This window comes from Dermacentor variabilis, chromosome 6, assembly GCF_050947875.1.
Source record: "Dermacentor variabilis isolate Ectoservices chromosome 6, ASM5094787v1, whole genome shotgun sequence".
NCBI lineage: Eukaryota > Metazoa > Arthropoda > Arachnida > Ixodida > Ixodidae > Dermacentor > Dermacentor variabilis.
Genome location: NC_134573.1, coordinates 115,554,349 through 115,571,853, shown reverse-complemented (window position 1 = coordinate 115,571,853; position 17,505 = coordinate 115,554,349). Strand labels below are relative to the sequence as shown.

General features: G+C 44.8%; 2 protein-coding genes across 11 annotated transcripts in view; one reads left to right on the top strand and one right to left on the bottom strand.

Annotated features, from left to right (window-relative positions):
• The window catches only part of LOC142585069 (uncharacterized), a 48,236-nt gene extending 43,022 nt beyond the window's left edge, over positions 1-5,214 (top strand). For both annotated transcript variants that reach the window (XR_012829017.1, XM_075695549.1), the window contains one exon: positions 4,655-5,214. Coding sequence is in view for 1 of the 2 variants with exons in the window: in XM_075695549.1 (XP_075551664.1) it covers positions 4,655-4,851 (197 nt within the window). In the remaining variant the exon portion in view is untranslated. The remainder of the gene's footprint in view (positions 1-4,654) is intronic.
• Positions 1-17,505, bottom strand: part of LOC142585070 (uncharacterized) — a 200,122-nt gene that overhangs the window by 178,287 nt on the left and 4,330 nt on the right. For 3 of the 9 annotated variants that reach the window (XR_012829020.1, XR_012829019.1, XM_075695555.1), the window contains 2 exons: positions 11,787-11,936; positions 9,331-9,493 (listed from right to left, as the gene is read on the bottom strand). The exons of 4 other annotated variants lie outside the window; for them this stretch is intronic. Coding sequence is in view for 3 of the 5 variants with exons in the window: in XM_075695555.1 (XP_075551670.1) it covers positions 11,902-11,936 (35 nt within the window). In the remaining 2 variants the exon portion in view is untranslated. Of the gene's footprint in view, positions 1-9,330; positions 9,494-10,799; positions 11,937-14,623; positions 15,575-17,505 lie in introns of those variants that run through there. 2 more of the 9 variants (XM_075695556.1, XM_075695554.1) reach the window with 2 other exon arrangements.

Here is a 17,505-nt window from a genome sequence, read left to right as displayed (position 1 = left end):
GCCATTGTTTAAATGGTCAATCGCATTCTTAACTTCCTCTACTGTAACGGGCACTTCTAATACTTCCTTAGTTTCATCATCTAATGTTGGCATCAATGACATGAAGTCTTTTTTAAATCTATCAGTGTCAACTTGGCTACGAGAAAACAATACTTTGTAATATTCCAAAAAACAACTTGCTATTGTTTCTTTGTTGGTAGACAGTAACCCATTATGTTCTATTTCTGTTATTGCATTTTGGGAAGCATATTTCTTTTCGACTCCCAAGGCACGTTTTGTCGGCATTTCTCCTGTGCACCATTTTTCAGCTCTCGCTCGAATCAATGCTCCTTTGTATCGCTCTTGGTCTATCAGCTCAAGTTTTTGCTTTATGCTTTTTATATCTTCTAAGAAATAACCGGGTTGTATACTTTCAGCTTCCAATAATTGCTTCAGATTCAATCTAAGACGGGACTCGAGTTCTTTTTTCGCGTGACTTAAAACACTGGCCCTTTAAAGTGCTTTCAATTTAATTGTTTGCTTACAAACTTCCCATTTATGTCCCCAACTATCTAAGTTTAGAGTTGTTGTTTGATCTATAGCCTTGAGAAACTGCTCACAAAACCCGTCGTCTTTCAGCAAGTTTGCGTTAAATTTCCAAAGATCGCAGGAAATTTCTTTGCTATTTGTTTTTTCCTTTCCAACACGGAAAGAAACCAAACAATGATCACTAAACGCAACAGGTGTGACTCGATAATCTCGATACGACTGAATTAGTTCAGCCGACACGTACACTCTGTCAAGTCTAGTATGGCTCGCACCCTGAAAGTAGGTAAAGGTGACCGCTTTTCCACCGCAAAGACATTCACCCACGTCTTCTAGATTAAATTCTGCAATCAAGTCTTTCAAAACCGCAGTACTTGCATCACTGTGTTTCCCACTGGTTTTGTCCCGTTGCGTAGAGACACAATTGAAATCTCCCGCCAGGATTAGTCTACGCTTGCATTTCACGTACGTCTCTGTTTCTTCAAAAAAAAAAAAAAAGCTTTCGCTCTTGAGCCTGAGTTGGCGCATAAAGACAAATTACTCGCCAATTTTCTGTTGACAGGGAAAAGTCAGATACAATGAAACGGCCTGACTCACAGGTAGTCACCGACTGCACTACAGCACCAAGACTCTGCCGAATTAACAAAATGCACCCTGAAGACCTCCCCACCGCATGGGCAACACACACGTTATAGCGTCTCGTGAAAGGACGCACCATACGCTCTGTCTGATCCTCTCTCTCTACTTTGGTCTCCTGAATGGCTACAATATCAAAATCGTGCTCCGTTACGAGGCGGTAAAGTTGGTTTTGCCGCCTCTTGGCACCAAGCCCTCGGACGTTAAGTGTTGCAATATTTATCGACCTCTCTAGGGACTCCATATTGACGAGTGACACCAGACCGAGCCTACGGCGCTCCCCTCACAGACCTTGCCTTGTAGCAACCCACAGTCCAGTCGACGCTCAGGGCGTCGACTTGCCGCCGCCGCGTATAAGCGACGCCCACCGCTGATGGCTGGAGGCCACCTGGGGCTTTTATGCGAAGCATATTAACGTAGGTTTCTGGCCTTCGCGCGACGCCCGGCGGTGGCCACCATTGACCCTGAAGTAGGTCACGTGACATGACGTCACGTGATGACGTCACACCGGCTGCAGATGGGGCCTCATATCGCGCCGTCGGACGTCGCCCGGCGGAGGCCTCCACGCATCGGTTCGCGCCGTCGCGCGCGACGCGGCGGCGGCGCCACCATCGCTGCATCACGTGATATGTGACGTAACGCCAGGGATGAAGCGGCGCCCGCCCGCCGTCGCGTCAGTCTCTGTGCCCGCAACCGCGCCAGCGTCTTTGCGCCGGGCGTGTATGCGGTCAAGATGCCTCCAAACGCTAAGGATACGCTAAGGTTAAGCCTCCAATTTTTTGGTTCCAGGCTCGGTCCCACGCCTCTCTGTTGCTCGTAGCCGGGTGTCTTGAGAAGCCGTGCTTGCTTTGCTGAGTCGGTGCTTCGTAGGTGTTGCCTCGGCGTCCATTGCAGCCTCATCCGTCGAATCACTGTCTTCGAGCGTCGCAACGACCTCGCTTACTGCGGTCTTGAGTTCAGCTGTTTTCTCACCACTCTCGGACGCACTTAGTGGCAGCTGCTTTCCTAAAGAGCGGGTTTCAGAAGGGCGCTCTGCCAAACCTTCTTCGTACTTTCCTGTCGAAGCGTCTTCCAGAGTGGCGTCTGCTGCCCGAGCATCTGCAGCCCCGTTTTCTTGCGAACCTGCTGAGCTGGTGGACGCCGCCACTGCGGCCGCGTCGCTGATAGACGCCACTATACCAACCCCACTCTCCGTTTCCTCCTCGTCCATGAGCATCTCGATCCGGTCTGCTTCACCGCCTACGCTTGCAACTCTGGCGTACGAGCGAGTACAATTAGCCTGCTCGTGCCCGAACGCTCGGCAAGCAGCACACCTGGGCACTCGGCATTCACGTCGTATGTGTCCAGTGTTATGACAACGAAGGCATAACGGGGCACGTCCAGGCACAACCACTAGCCCAGTGCCGCTACCAAGACGCATTTGATGTGGGATGTGGTCTGGTGTGACACCATCGCGCAGAAGAAGACGCACTAGACGAGTCGTTGACTCGGCGCCCTCAAAGTCCTCGGCCTTCCACCGATCACTGATGACTTCCTTTATCTCGCCATACTCTCGGAAGGCTCGTCGAATGGTCTCAGAGGTGATGTCGAACGCGACCCAATGTAGCTTAATCCTGAGTTCTTGCCTCGCTGGATCAATGACGAGGCATGGCCGGTTCTTCACCAGTAGTGGTCCGGCGTCTAGCAGCGTCTGCTTTGCCTCATTTGTCTTCATGTTCAGCAGCCACACGTGCGACATTTGGTATACACCAATTCCACCTACTTGCTGAATTACTCCAGCATCCTTCAAGGGCTTCCGGAAGTCGTCGATTCTATAAGGCCGTCCAGTGACGTCGCAGTGCAATACAACTGCGCGCCTTTGTCTTTCACCTGTTGGTAACGGAGGCAAGATGACACGGTAATCCTTGGGCAACGCAGAACACGGGGTACCATGGCCAGCGTCGGCCGCTTTCGTAGCTCTCGAGGAGCCCTCCATTCTGCGTCCGTACTGCACGGCGTCCAGAAGCACAAATGATACTGAGCCATGTGTTCGATGCTTCAACGCGGGACAAAAGCGCCTCTAGTGAATGCGGTGTTGCCTTATAAACGAGCCGTAAATAGCTATACTGCGGTGTATATCGGTAATTATGAACATGTAAATTACAGAAGTCGCAGTTAAATGCGTAGCGTATTACGTTTTCGCTACATTTCTTCTGCGCTTGCCACGCACGCAGTGCCATCTTGCGGCAAACACACAAGACGCCTTCCTCGCAATATACGGCGTTGTCCCTACAGGTGGTGCGCCGCTCGCCGACGCGACGTTGCTCCTCTTTCCGCTCACAGCACGATTCCTAGGTGCAGCATCCGATGCGGAACGCCTCTGACGTGATCGCTGCTCCGTAGCGCGCGTCTCGTGGGAAAGCGTCCCCTGCGAAGTGTGCCCTGCTGCTGGCGAGGAGTCATTCATCTGCGTGGTGCTCCCAAGCGAGATAGAGGACGATCCCATCAAGGCGTCAGTCCCATGATCATGTCCACCTTCATGGCGCGTCACGGCCCGGCTGTCCATCCCGATCACTACGTTTGGCTCGCGTAGATCGTTTCTCCCTGCGAGACACCGAGTTCTTTGATTCCTTCCGCTTGTTCAGGCGCACGTTTCGTATTTGTGTGACCCAAGAGCATGCCGAGCGAATGAGTGGGTGGTGCGAACGAGGTGCGATAACGCTATCGCGTTCCACTCTTGAAGGCGAAGCCTAAGTGGCCTCCAATTTTTGTTGCGTTCCGCCTAATTACATAAGTAATCTTAATTACTAATCAACTTTTCAAATATTATTATTAGATGAAAAGTGCCAATGACAAAATTGTAGATCAACATGAAAAACTCCCGATAGAACTTTTAGTTGCTGAGTACGCGCTAAATAAAAGTGTTTTTCCGAGCGTGAATGAAGCTCACGAATACACGCAAAGTGCCTCGAGCGGCGAGTCGCGCGGCAATTTTGCGCGTACAGGCGGGCGTCTTTCACGCTAGGGAAAACAAGTTTACGTAGCACGTATTGAGCGACAGAAAGCTGTATCGAAAGCTTTTCGTGTTGCTTTACAATTTTCTCATTTGCACATTTCATGTAATTATAATAGTTGAGGTGACTAATTAATGAAGGCTAATTATGCATTAAGGCAGGATGGAAAAATAATCTGAGCATCTCCAAGCGACGGTAACCAATTTTACCATGGCATGTGCAACTACGGGGTATTTCTATATTTTTAAAGTTTGGGCTAAAGTTTCATGGGACACGCTGTATATAGATAGGATTGAATTCCCCTTCCCTGCTTTGGTTGTATCATGTATGTATGTATGTATGTATGTATGTATGTATGTATGTATGTATGTATGTATGTATGTATGTATGTATGTATGTATGTATGTATGTATGTATGTATGTATGTATGTATGTATGTATGTATTTATGTATGTATGTATGTATGTATGTATGTACATGCAACATCTTATTCCTTCCAGGTAGCCTGAAGTGCGAACTGCACGTATGGGAAAAATATATGTTTTATCCAAAGGAAAACTGCGCCAGAGAGTACAAATACTACTGTGGAACAGGCACTTACTACATCCTCCATGATGAGAACATGTGTTCGTATAAAGGAAGTGTAGAACAGTTAAAGGCCGCGTTAAACAAAGGTGCTTTCGCGAAATCTGGGTAAACAACAAGTACTTGGGATACCACTCGTTGTTTCTTGCATTGTAAAGAGGTTGTTTCCAAGAATTTACGCAATCGACCAGATTACTGGCAGCTGTAAAACGGAAAATGCGAGTACGCCCTTGCTTTGAAGAAACAAGACTCCGACAAGACGAAAATTCATTAGCGTTCATAATTATGAATAATTTTCAATTTTCAAAGGCCAAAGGAAGATTGGAAAATCTTTTGGTACGGCTCCATGGGTGCAAGCCGCGTCCCAAGTGCGGGGCCTTTGAATCGATATACGGCTTGCATAGCCCCTCCCCTGTCTGTACGGGATGTCTCGATAAAAAGCTTGCAAATTAAAAGTCATGGTCTTTACTACAAACCATTCCTTTGTTTATAGACGAAGGGCATAAACTTTGACTTTGGCCTTATTTTATGGCTATGTGTGAGGATAGAAGTCGGGCGTTCTTGATAAGGCTGACAAAGAGATACCACGGACAGATCCGCCTTTCCTGTGAACGCAGCACCTACTGGTTCAGTTTCCCGAATGATAAATCTCGCATGTGAATAGAAGGTTGTCGGTGTAGTTATCTTACGCGAAGCTGTACACGATTATTTATTTCTATGCTATGCGCAATTACATTTCTACTGCACAACTTTCCACCATGTCTGCCAAGAATGGCTTAGAATTCCGTACATTGGGACGTTCTGAAACGAAATCCTCTTTCCTTGCTACGTTCCGCTACGCTTGAATGGAATTTCCATGCCCCTAGAAAGAGTAGTAATTGATATGACTAACAAAACATTACGCAGATCCTACGCATTCTAGGAATATATGTTATGCCAAGCACTTTGCTGGCACTTGGTTATCTAGCATCATTGAAGGATCTGTAGCTTCAATTGATAAACTAACGTCTTTGTTTAAGTTAAAGAATTACATTTGTGAAGAAGCTTGTGTAAAACGGCAACAGCAAGACGAGCACGACGATGGTGTGGTGGCGATGGCATAACAAATTTTTTCATGTTAAGCGGAAGGTACCTTAAAGGGGTCCCGCAACACGTTTTATGGAAGTCGTGCGAAACATTTCGCTTGACATGACACTATTTCATAAATATTTTGCAGCATAAAGTATTCCAATGCGTTCTCTAGAAGCGGAGTCAGCGACACGCAAACGCCGCCCCTCATCCGGCTCGCGATGAAGCCACTCCTTCCTCAACGGCATGCATTGCGCAAGCTAAGGCAGAGCGGGTCGCTTCTTGCAGCACTCCGCCGGCTGAACGTTATTGCTGCGGAACGCCGGCCACTTACAGGTAGCGTCGCCAGAAAAAACGGAGCCGCGAGACCCCAACAAAGTATTTTAATGGCAAGAGACGAACACAAAAGGTATCATGATTATGATAAAGGTGCGCGTACTTCCCGGCGCCAGGCGCGGAGGCAGCAGCCCACGATCCGTTATTTTTCTTCGTCATCTGCTAATCTCTGACAGTTATAATTGCGGGCAATTTACATTTGTTATCGCGGTATCATTGTTTGAGTACTTCGCGGACTTTTAGGGGCCATGTTTCTATCCATCTACCTCATCTGACCTTTTTTTCGCCTACCTGAGTCACTGGATAATGCGCGGTGGAATGGGTAGCGCATCGGCCTGCAATGCGGGCAAACAGTATTCGAAACGAACCGATGGACCAAGCTGGGTCACTGAGTACGTGGCATTGTGTACTTAGTGCCACTATACAATGATTCTCTATCACGCCGACACGGGCCACTGCAGAGGCGGGACTAGATAGGCACCACTGTTTAATGAAACTCCCTCAGGCCCACCTGCAACACCTGGTATCTACATTGGGTCGGTGCTAGTTTTCTATTACTATCTTTGATGCCAAAAGGGGCGACATGCTATGTGTCAATGGTTGTGTACCATTCTTCAATGTGTTTATTTGACGCCAACTGGGGTAACTAGGTATGTGCCACTGGGAATGCGCCGCTCTAGAATGACAGTCCTACAGTCCTACACGTGGCCTCTTGCGTCGGGATCACGAAGCAATATCGAGATTTGCTGAGACGTTTGGTCGCGCATCCTTCAGGTGCTTTTCTTCTAGCTGGGCAGTGCGCTCGGTCTCCCTGGCGTCTTTTGCTGCCTGAAGAGCCGCCTTCAGCCGGTTCTCTTCTAGATGGGCAGCGTCCATATAGACCACTGCACACTATGGCATGGTGCGGTGCGGTGTGGTGTGGTGGGGTGTGTCGTTGCTAACATACACTACGCCCTTTTTTATATTGTATATATTATAATCTCCAACCAATCTACTTTGCCGATTGCCATTTCATGCTTACACCTACTTTCGATTACGGGAGAGCGAGCAATTTTCGCTCCTTCCTCTAAAATGTCCTTCATTCGCCGAGGTAGTTCGGGACGTCTATCTACCATCTTTGCTCTCCAGAGGCTATGCTATTGAATAAGGAAAATAGAATCGTATGGCAAGGTTCTGTCTTTGGTCACAACAATGTATTTGATATTGATTGGATTAACTTATATTTCCTTCTTCAATGTTCGCTTTAGAGCATCCAAAGTAATACTGCTTCACAAAAATCAATTAGGCTGTGGTTAATGGCTTCTGGCTTTTCGCGCAATGTACAGTTTGTGTCCCAGGTAATAAAAAATTCCCTATTGGTCTGCTAATTCTTCGCAGAAAACGTCGAGCTATGAAGTTCAGAAAAGAAAGTCTTTGCTCCCGGAGAAGCACACATTCACTGAACGCAATTCAATACATCAGACAAACGAAGATTACCAATGAAGTTTAGAAAGGTGTACTGGCATGGGAAATCACGTATCAATAACATTCATTTACCAACGTCTTACAACTTCAGCTAAATTGACAGGCGTTGGAAACCTGGTGTGAAGAATAAAGTCCTATCTACTATTTACTTGCGAAACACATACCGACAACAATTTTCAAAAAAGGAGGATACAACAAGGAAAGTTAAATGAAGCGATACACGGCACGTGAATATCCCGCGTATACACGGCTGTGTAACAATACGGAACTCTAGAAAACGCTAGACCAACTAACATATAAACGAACGCGCAAGAACAAAACCACCCCTTTCAAGGAGCAAAAACAAGTTAACGTATGCCATTGGCTCCCACCCACAGTGCTGGACAAAGTGGGTGAACATCCTGTGGGCTAGCTGAATATTCTTTCGCACACAGTGGAGGACTTATCACCAATCACCAATCAATTCGGTTGTCAAAACATATGGCAGAGTATTGCTCTTGCCAAACTGGATTGATGAAGATGTACATCAAGGTAACGGACAGTACCAGAATCCCATCGAATAGTGGCAAGCTGCAAGGTAACCACTGACCAAACCAAAATTATCGGGACTTAATTAAAAGAGGCACCAGTGCTTAAACAAAACAATTGCGTTAGAGTGACAACTTATCGACACTTTTTTCTCTGAGCATTTAAATCTGACAATGTCTGGGTGAGCGAGCACTTTGACTAAGGGAGTGCGATAGTCAAAGCCCTTCACAAAATTTCTGCGGTATGCCACTAAGACACAAACGCTCTAAACAAAGAGCGAAAAGTAGGGGCCAAATAGGCCAGCCACCCTTCTCTCACAAAGAGATATCGGCCAACCTTGTTGCTGGGTTATTAGGGCGAAGTTTCGCCCTCTATACAGAGGCTAAAATCAGTGGCATCTGTGCGTGCAGGCTCGAGGCCATAATGAGCAATGTTGTAGTGTACGTGGACTACGTCATGTGCATCGCGTAGGCGTCGGTGTTGACAAGACGGTGATGTGTCCGCGAACAAATTTTCACTGCTAAGCTTGTGAAACCAGAGTTTAGCGGCACAGAGAAGCGTACTTGACAATGATGACAAGCATGAAACATTGCTCATATGCCCAATATAATATTATTAATTTTAATTATGGGGTTTCACGTGCCAAAACCATCTTCTGATTATGAGGCACGCTGTAGTGGAGTACTCCACAAATTTCGATCACCTGGGGTTCTTTAACGTGCACCTAAATCTAAGTACATGGGTGTTTTCGCATTTCGCCCCCATCGAAATGCGGCCGCCATGGCAGGGATTCGATCCCGCGACCTCGTGCTTGGCAGCCCAACACCTTAGCCACTGCGCAACCAGGGCGGGTCCAATGCAGTATGCACCGCAAATAACGCTCTTGGTTGAAAACAACATACAAACCATCGACAACGTCAACGCCAACTTCGACAGCGCAATGACTACGCTACTTAGTTAAGACAGTAGCTCACTATATTCACGAATTCCAAGTGCCTATATATTCGTAGTGCAAATTTACCGATAATATGAAATTACATACATAATGTAGTTAACAATACGTCATGTCGCCCGTGATATCAGTTGTAGAAGTTTTGGCTACGGAGTCCATTTTAAAACTTTTAGGTGGGACATTCAAAACGAGTCATACTTCCTTGTATGCATTAGGGCTGTAACAGAGCAACTTCCTCCTCACCTGTGGTCTAAATATTTATTTGCAGCAGAACTCAATACAAAACATGACGTAGGGAGACTTGAAATTCGAAGGAAATATGATATAATGCTACAGTCACGAAAAGCATATAGGTTCTTGGAGATTGTCCCACTACATGATAGAAACAGAAATGTGTCTGTATTACCTAAAAGGAGCAAAATAAACAAGGTGTATCAAGGCTATCTGAGTCAAATATATTTAAATTCTTAAATTGAGAACTGCCATAAACAAAAACAAAAAAAAAACATAATGAAAATATTCGCGAATAAAAGGTATTGAAAGTTGGAGCGGGGGACTCTTTGAATGGTAAAGTAATGTACGTAGTTCAATTTTCACAACATGCATACTATGCATACAAAAAGGAGGTTGCGCACATCACAAAGTAAGAAAAGTCAGAATTTATCGATGACACACTGCCATTTCTGTGTAACCACAATCTTTTCTGATACGACAGAATTTTTTTGTTACTGAAAACTAAAACTTTTTACGCTACTCAACCCTTCCTCCCTAAAAAGTCACCCTAACCGCTGTAGTCTTTTCTAAATCTGCGTAGCTGGTGAACGCAAATATTTGAGAATGAAGCAGGCAGTGAAACAAAGCAAACAAATATGCTAATATGTACGGTAGAATAATGCTGCTGTCTCTGCCAACGAGGTCACATGCGAAGGAATCTCCGAAATCTGATGTCCTTTTCCTTAAAAGGCTGTGAGGTCATTTCGAGGCAACATTCACCACTTTTTGATAAGGTGGAATTTGTTAAATTGAAGCAAATTAATCTTAATAATAATGATTTTTAATACAATGAATATTACGGATCAGTCTAAACAACGTTCGTCAACATAGAGAGAACTGGCGGAAGGCTCTCCGTTAGTTTCAATTTGGGGACGTTTAGTTGGGACATGAGATATATTCATGTCAGAATTTTTGTGAGACGGTTGATAGAAACCGGCCGTGCTGTCGACTTTGTCTATACATTAATATGCTGCTCTGGTTTTCTCCTACACATATTAAGTTAAGAAAATATGTAACCATTACGGCCGCGTAAGACCCCAGGTTTTCATATTTTTATGCTAAAAACCCGTGGTAATTCTCAGTATGGAGAAGTAATACGTTAATTCTTCTTAAGAACTTCTACTTTAACATTGTATTTAAATGCAAGAAGCTGCTGCGCAGTTCTGAAAATAATATATAACTTTATTACCAACATATAAAGCCGACACAACTCCAGCAGACATGTACGTAACTTGAAACCGTCGAGGTTTGTAAGAGTATGGTTATGCTTCTTATGATTCATATGTCTGCGCTGCAGCAAGCGTTTACTGGTTTTCTGACGTGTTGCGAACTGATGTGGCGCACACAGCATGGGGCGCGTTGTTGTACGACGTCATCGACTTCACTATCTTCTGGCTGGGCCAATAGCTTTATGAAAGGTTACAACTAGGCGAAGAAAAGAGTACAAGAGAAAGGATCACACAAAACACCATGAGCGCAGTCTGTTATCTGCACAAGTGTGAATAACGGTGCGGTCACGTGCCTAGGTTATTGCTTGAACTAGCCTATGCTTTGATGACCAAGAATAAGCAGTTGTCAGCCGGCGCTCGTACACTCTTAGGCAAGTCCTGGCTAGAATCCACGTATGTAGGCAGGAAACCAGATCAAATTACGGCCGCTGATATACCGTTCGCTAGGCGGCTCCACAGGCGGCCCCCCAGAGACAGCGGCCCATTTTCAAGCGGCTCAAGTTTTAGGCGGCCGAATTCTAAGCGGCCTTCAGAATAGGCGTGAGTAAAGTTAGGCAGGATATTAAATCAATTTTTTCCTGGCCATTTGCGGCCTACCATGAGGCGTGACTTCTCTGAAGGCGGCCTATGCGTATGCGTCCCGCACGTGCGTGAGGAAAAAAAAGCTATTTTACATTTCATCTGCAATTATCGTGGCAAGTTTGGAATCAAGAGTTACATATCCTAAGAACACTGAGCATGACAGCAGACTTCTACGTGTTACATTACCTCTCTTTCATGCTGTAAACAAAGAGCATGAAATAAGTGGTCTTTATAAACTCATGAAAGTTTATTTCAGTGCCCATAAGCATGTTCCTAAGCAAAAAAATGTTGGTATATAGCAAGTAAAAAGCAGAACTCGTAGTGGTGATTTAAAGACGCATGTCTTGTGTCAGGAACAGTGTGTATGACTTGATGACACTATGTCAGCATTGACGACTAAGATTAATATTACGCACTAATGGTAAGAATCCATGTTCTCTGACTATACTAAAACACGGCTTACTAAATAAACCATTTGCATGACAGGCTTCATGACGTTGCTTATATGACCCAATAATGTATCCATTAGACTTGCATGTCTGCTATTCTAACAGCTGTATTATGGAACAATGCATGCACTATGTGAAATATAACTTGGAGCTTCATAATACGTACTCAAGAAATTAAATTATTTCATGACGCAGCTGTCGCGATTGTTGACAGTGCTCATTTCATTCAGGTGAAATCCATTGAGTAGCGGCTCGACAACTGGGAAAACTGTGGTAGTTGATTATTGACTGAGCACCAGACACTTGACAGTGGGGACTGTAGGGAGGCAAAAGTTTACCAGCATTACTTATTTAATTCCGTAAAATATATTTACATAACAGCGATTACCATTTCACATCCACAAGGTCAAATGGCCATGGAAGCCAAGATGTGGCAAAAAAAGTAAACCTTGACCAGCAGGAAACTGCACACCCCCATATAGCGACTACAAAATAATATGGTTTCACAGCTACAATATAGCTCTTCAGTCATAAAAAGGTTTAACACATCATCACCTTATATGTACAAAACAATGTCATTCCGAAACTAGCAAACAGTTCTTGAGTAATAGCTGGAAGTTCTAGCACACGGTTTCATGTATACTTAAAAGGGCCCTGAAACCACATGTTACACACAGAGTTTTGCATTGGAATGGGCTCCTTGTATTTCCCGAGATAAATGTAAGTAGAATTTTCCTGACTGACGCGGGCAGACAGAAGTTATTCAACTTAGAAATTCAAATGAAAAGCAGACGACAGATATTAGCATCCCCTTTCACATTTCACTTCCTCAGGGAGGTGTTAAGCTGCTTTCAGTGAAAACGTGGCTTATATCTCACGGTACCAGAACCGTGCCGCCCATTGTGTCCTTCCTACCACGCTTTTTGAGGGCGTCTTTGCCACAGGCTACAACAACCACATGGGGCGCCCTTGCATCAGTTCCGCACAAAATGAAATTGCAATGCACAAATTTGTGTCCCTTAGTAGCTTTAGCAAGCATAAAACATGTTTTCATTTAAAAATTTCTTATAGTCAGCACATTATAAGCATGCCTAATACATATTTGTATTCCCGACTGTTCGCGGGCGATCGGAACCAGCAGCATAACCAGCATAAACAATGTCACGTCCACCTATATAAATGTTGATGTACAAGACTGCAGTCAGCGTGGAAGCCGATTTCAAGTGCAAATTAAAACACAGTAAGCTTTGATGCAGCCCCTTTTACTGGTGCTAAATTCATCTTCGAGTTCCACATCAAGCAAACATACAATAAAAGCAACGTGCGTAATGTGCGCTTCAAGGCACCTTTAACAATGTATGAGACTGCTCCTAGGCACAAGGCTTTGTGTGACCAATATTTAATTTACAACAGGGCCTGTAGATGCTCTGCAGTGTATATGCACTGAGGAATACGAAGTACCTGGATACTTCTGGCATGCCATTACACAGGCCATGGTAGGTGCAACCTTTTTGGAGCAATGACAGTCTCGCGACAAGTGTCACTACCAACAAAAGCATTTATCTTTTCCTTATATGCTGCTGTTGTCTGTATCTGACACTTCAAGAAGACTTGGCTCTTGAAAAAGATAATGGCTGATATGCTGCAGAAGCATGGTGTTTCACTAGCAATTCCAAAAGCAATAATGTCGTGCTCTCTGAATACTACATTGTTCACTGATATTTTTGGTACTGCAAGGTCAGTTTCTCCCACATGGCATTCAGGCAAGCAGGCATTACAGAAAATTGAAGAAAGATGAACAGGAACAACCGAAATTGTAACTTTTGTGGCTTCATGCAGGGACTTTGGGCTGCCATCATCATTCCACAGACTATAACATGTATTAAGCTGCAGAAATTCGCTCACTGAGTGTGGCATATTTTTGAAGTTACACATTTTTTTTGGACTTGGGAACTGCATTTTTTGCTTCTATCCTCATTTTCCAATGATGGCGCCCTGGGCCATGCGTCTTTATTTGCTGTACGAGATGCAGCAACATGTGTAGCTTGGGGAAAACTGCTATTTATCCATAGCATGCTACGAACAGTTCATGATGGCTTGCGACTATGTCATCAAGGTCACCAACAGCATCCGAAGACAAAAATGGGGACGCTACTAACTGTGTGATCTGAGCCAAACGTACTAGGCACTTAACATATGGTGACCCTTCTGGGAGATACTCATCAAGTATCAGGGGCACGTGCAGTATCAACACAAGAGAAGCGCTTGCTGATGAAACTACTTTCAGGTCACTTTCAAAAGGCCGTGGCTTGTCACTTACACTTACTGAACGGTGAAATTCAAAATTTCAGAAAGCGTCATTCAGCTGCTTAAGTGACAGCCAGTGCTTTTCCTGGATTGCAGCCTTAAGGAACAGATGTATCTCTTTTGGGATAATACCTTCCAGCAGGATATGTATGAGATCATATAAAATATCTCTTGTCAACAAAAAAAGAAACTAGGTCAGCACTGATTCTCCATTGATCCCAAATTCTTTGGGAAGCTGCTTCTTATCTGAATTTGATGCTGCTTGTTTCAGTTCCTGCATTTGCAACTTGAGTTCACTCTCCGATCTCAGGTTACACTCTCCATGTCGAACATGTGAATAACTAGATGATGGCTCAAGGAAAGTTCGACAGGATCGAAACACAGTCATGCCAAAAGATTCTTTAAAACTTGCTAATGAGTGTGCAGCTAAAGAATCTCCTGTAACGGTCATCACAGCACCAAAAAATTTTTCACGGTCTGTGTCTGTATCAAAGATGATTCCTTCGTTGGCCAGCACTCTCAACACTTGAATGAAATCTTTAAACGGGCATTATGCACCTTCAGGTCAGCTGTGTGACCAACCCCCATCAAGAAGATGCTAGACAGTTTAGAACGCTGAGAAGATGGCATGTTTAAGATTGTTAAATAAAGTACACTGAGCTTGCCAAATTTGCCTCTTTTTGCACCACTCGGGTTGGCAAGTTCTATGTCGTCATAATACAGGTTGAGAAAAACAACATTTTTTTGTGTTTTCTAAAAATGGGATGTGAATGAAACCTTTTTCTATCCCAGAAGTCACTTAGTACGGAGTCAATCTGCATTCTGCTGGGCTTCCTTACGTAGCCAACAATGTTTGGGTGCCTTAGCACATTTTGAAGGAGGCCTGCTAACTTCACAACATAAGCCTTTGCATTCCCTGTGAGCTTTACCAGAGTTGGCGGCACATGGATACCCAAATTTCGATAGTGTTGCTTTCTCAGGCGGTCGCTTTTGATTTCCTCAATATCAATTGGCACTTCAGCTGCATCAAACACCTTTTTTACCTTTTCAACAACAACATCAACAACAATCTTATGACACCTGTGTTGTTCTAGTCGCCTACAAAGACCAGTTAATCTAGCAATAATACTGACAGTCTCTCTACTATTTTCTAATGGGGGAGAGGAGTGTCCCACCACGCGTTCCGCATTGTTGTTGCTATGTGGGCTGGCCGGGAACGCAACAACTGTATTAGGTTTGCTTATTTTAAAGTGAAGCTTGTACGATGCTATGAACACCAAATGTAGTCTTGCACTTGCTGCACAAAATCACTGGCTCACAGTTGTGGTGAAAAGCTCTTGTATGTTGAGCAAATGAGGTGTAGGCCATACAAAAAAGTCACAGTGGTAGCACACATGTTGCCCTACCAGGCCTGGTGCGGTTTCTTCTGACACTGCTACTGATGCTGACGCGCTGCTGCTTCCCTCGTACGCTGTTGCAGCTGCAGTAGACATGGCAGTCTCTGTATCTATTGCAGCCGTGTCATCTGCCACGGTAACTTTAGGTGGTAATCGGGCTGACTTCTGCAACAGAGGTGTCGTTTGACCCTTGGGGGCTCTCATCATCAGGGCCAATAATTTCGTAGGCATTGTCTCCTGCATCGAAGAACTAATAAGAACAGCCTGAATTATTAACATAGGTCTCAAAAATAAGGACATCAAAACTTAACCACAACCTTTGCACATCAGTGACCAGGCTTAATGAATTATACTTGCAGCAGGAGTTACACAATTGTGTGTGCACATTACAGTAAAGCCTCATTAGAAGAGATACTCAAGGGGCATCGGAAACATGTCTCTTGAAACCAAAAATTTTAAACAATGAGGAGCCAGACTAGATCACTTTATTATGCATCATCACTAAAGTATCTTTAGATATACCTGAAGGAACAATTGCTCAGGGTGGCTTAAAGGGCCCCTAAACCACCTCTCTATATTTTTTAAGCATTTCAAGTAAACATGCGCATTAAAATTGGAATGCTGTCACGATCAACGATGCCAAACGTGGAAATGCTACGCACCGCGGGAGCACCACAATATGAAGAAAACAATCCTGTGCGCTTCTCCGGACTTATCCTGCACCCTCCAGTTCGCCCTGACATCACCAGGCTCTCTCTGATGATGTCACCAGTTTCTGGTGCTGTCGATTGACCGAACGAGAGTGTACGAGTGCTGGCAAGGTCTACAAGTAATTGCACGCACTCCCTCTTCCACGTCGCGTCGCTCGCGATACCATTGTGGGCAGCCAATGTGGGCAAAGAACAGAAATGACGACCAGAGGGTCTCCTATGAGGCTCTTCGACACAGCGAGTCACCATACGGTTCCATTGTATGGGCGAGGTCATTACGGCGCCCCTCGCAGGACGAGCCGGCTCAGCAGCAACAGAACTCATTGGCGATGGCCTGCCACGTAACATTTAGAAGTGTTCTCAGCGAGGAAAAGGCGATACCGTCCAGACAGCGCGTACCAGATGAAAGAATGAAATGAGCGGGGACTAATTTTTGATAATGAAACGCGTAACTCTGCTATTACTGCACCATTTCGAAAAATTCTCGTGGCTACGTGTTCGTTGCCGTATCGTCAACAACTGCAACACCGCAACTAAATTTCGACCTCTGTGGTTTAGGGACTCTTTAAAGAAGACATTCACAGCTTTTTAGTGACTGCAGATTGTGTTAGCTTCCTTCCCAACTTCAGGAGGTTAAGCACTTCACTTTGCAAGCCTCCTTGTTGCTCGCAATACCTTTGAGGTGCCCTTAGACGCTCGTCAGCTTCAACTGCCGACACTTTCTGCCCTGCACTCTCGTCGTTGCCCTCCTTTTCCAGTTCATGCTTAAAGGGACATGCGCAATTGACTTGTGTGAGGATTGCGTGATCTTTAAGCTCTTCGGAACGCACTAGGTGCATCAAGTGAATGTGTCTCGGTTGTGTCCCTTCGAAATAGTGAAGAATACTTAAAAATCATCCTTAGTAACAAAGGTGTCTCTTGTATGCAATGTTGTTAATGTGGCAAGCATCGCAAAACCAACCATACCATTTTCAAATGTCTCTTACAACCAAGTGTCTCTTGTAAGGAGATTCTACTGTACTGGATATATTTTGTCTATCGATCATCTGCATGTACATATAGTCCCAAAGACATGTTGTATGGAATGACGAACCAGAAAACAGCTCGTACTCTTACTTTTTGTCCCTAACATAGGAAGCTGATAACAATATGCTAAAAAAGCAGGCAAAGGGGCTAACATAGAACATAATCTTTCAGTTCTAAACAGTTTTTGGGCCCACATCACTCTCTCATATGACATAAGGAAACAACTTGATTGCAGTAATGGCTGCATGTGATCTGGGTTGATTGGAACAGACGATACGTAAGGTCGTCCTGTATGCAATTTTATCAGTGTGCTTTTAAGATGTCCTGCTGGTGATCCTGGCTACACGATGCTTCTCATGCTTTTTGGCACGATTGCTTTCTTTTCCACTCCACTCTTTTTTTCTGACTTTCTCCTCTTTCCCTTCCCCCTTGTGTAAGGAAGCCC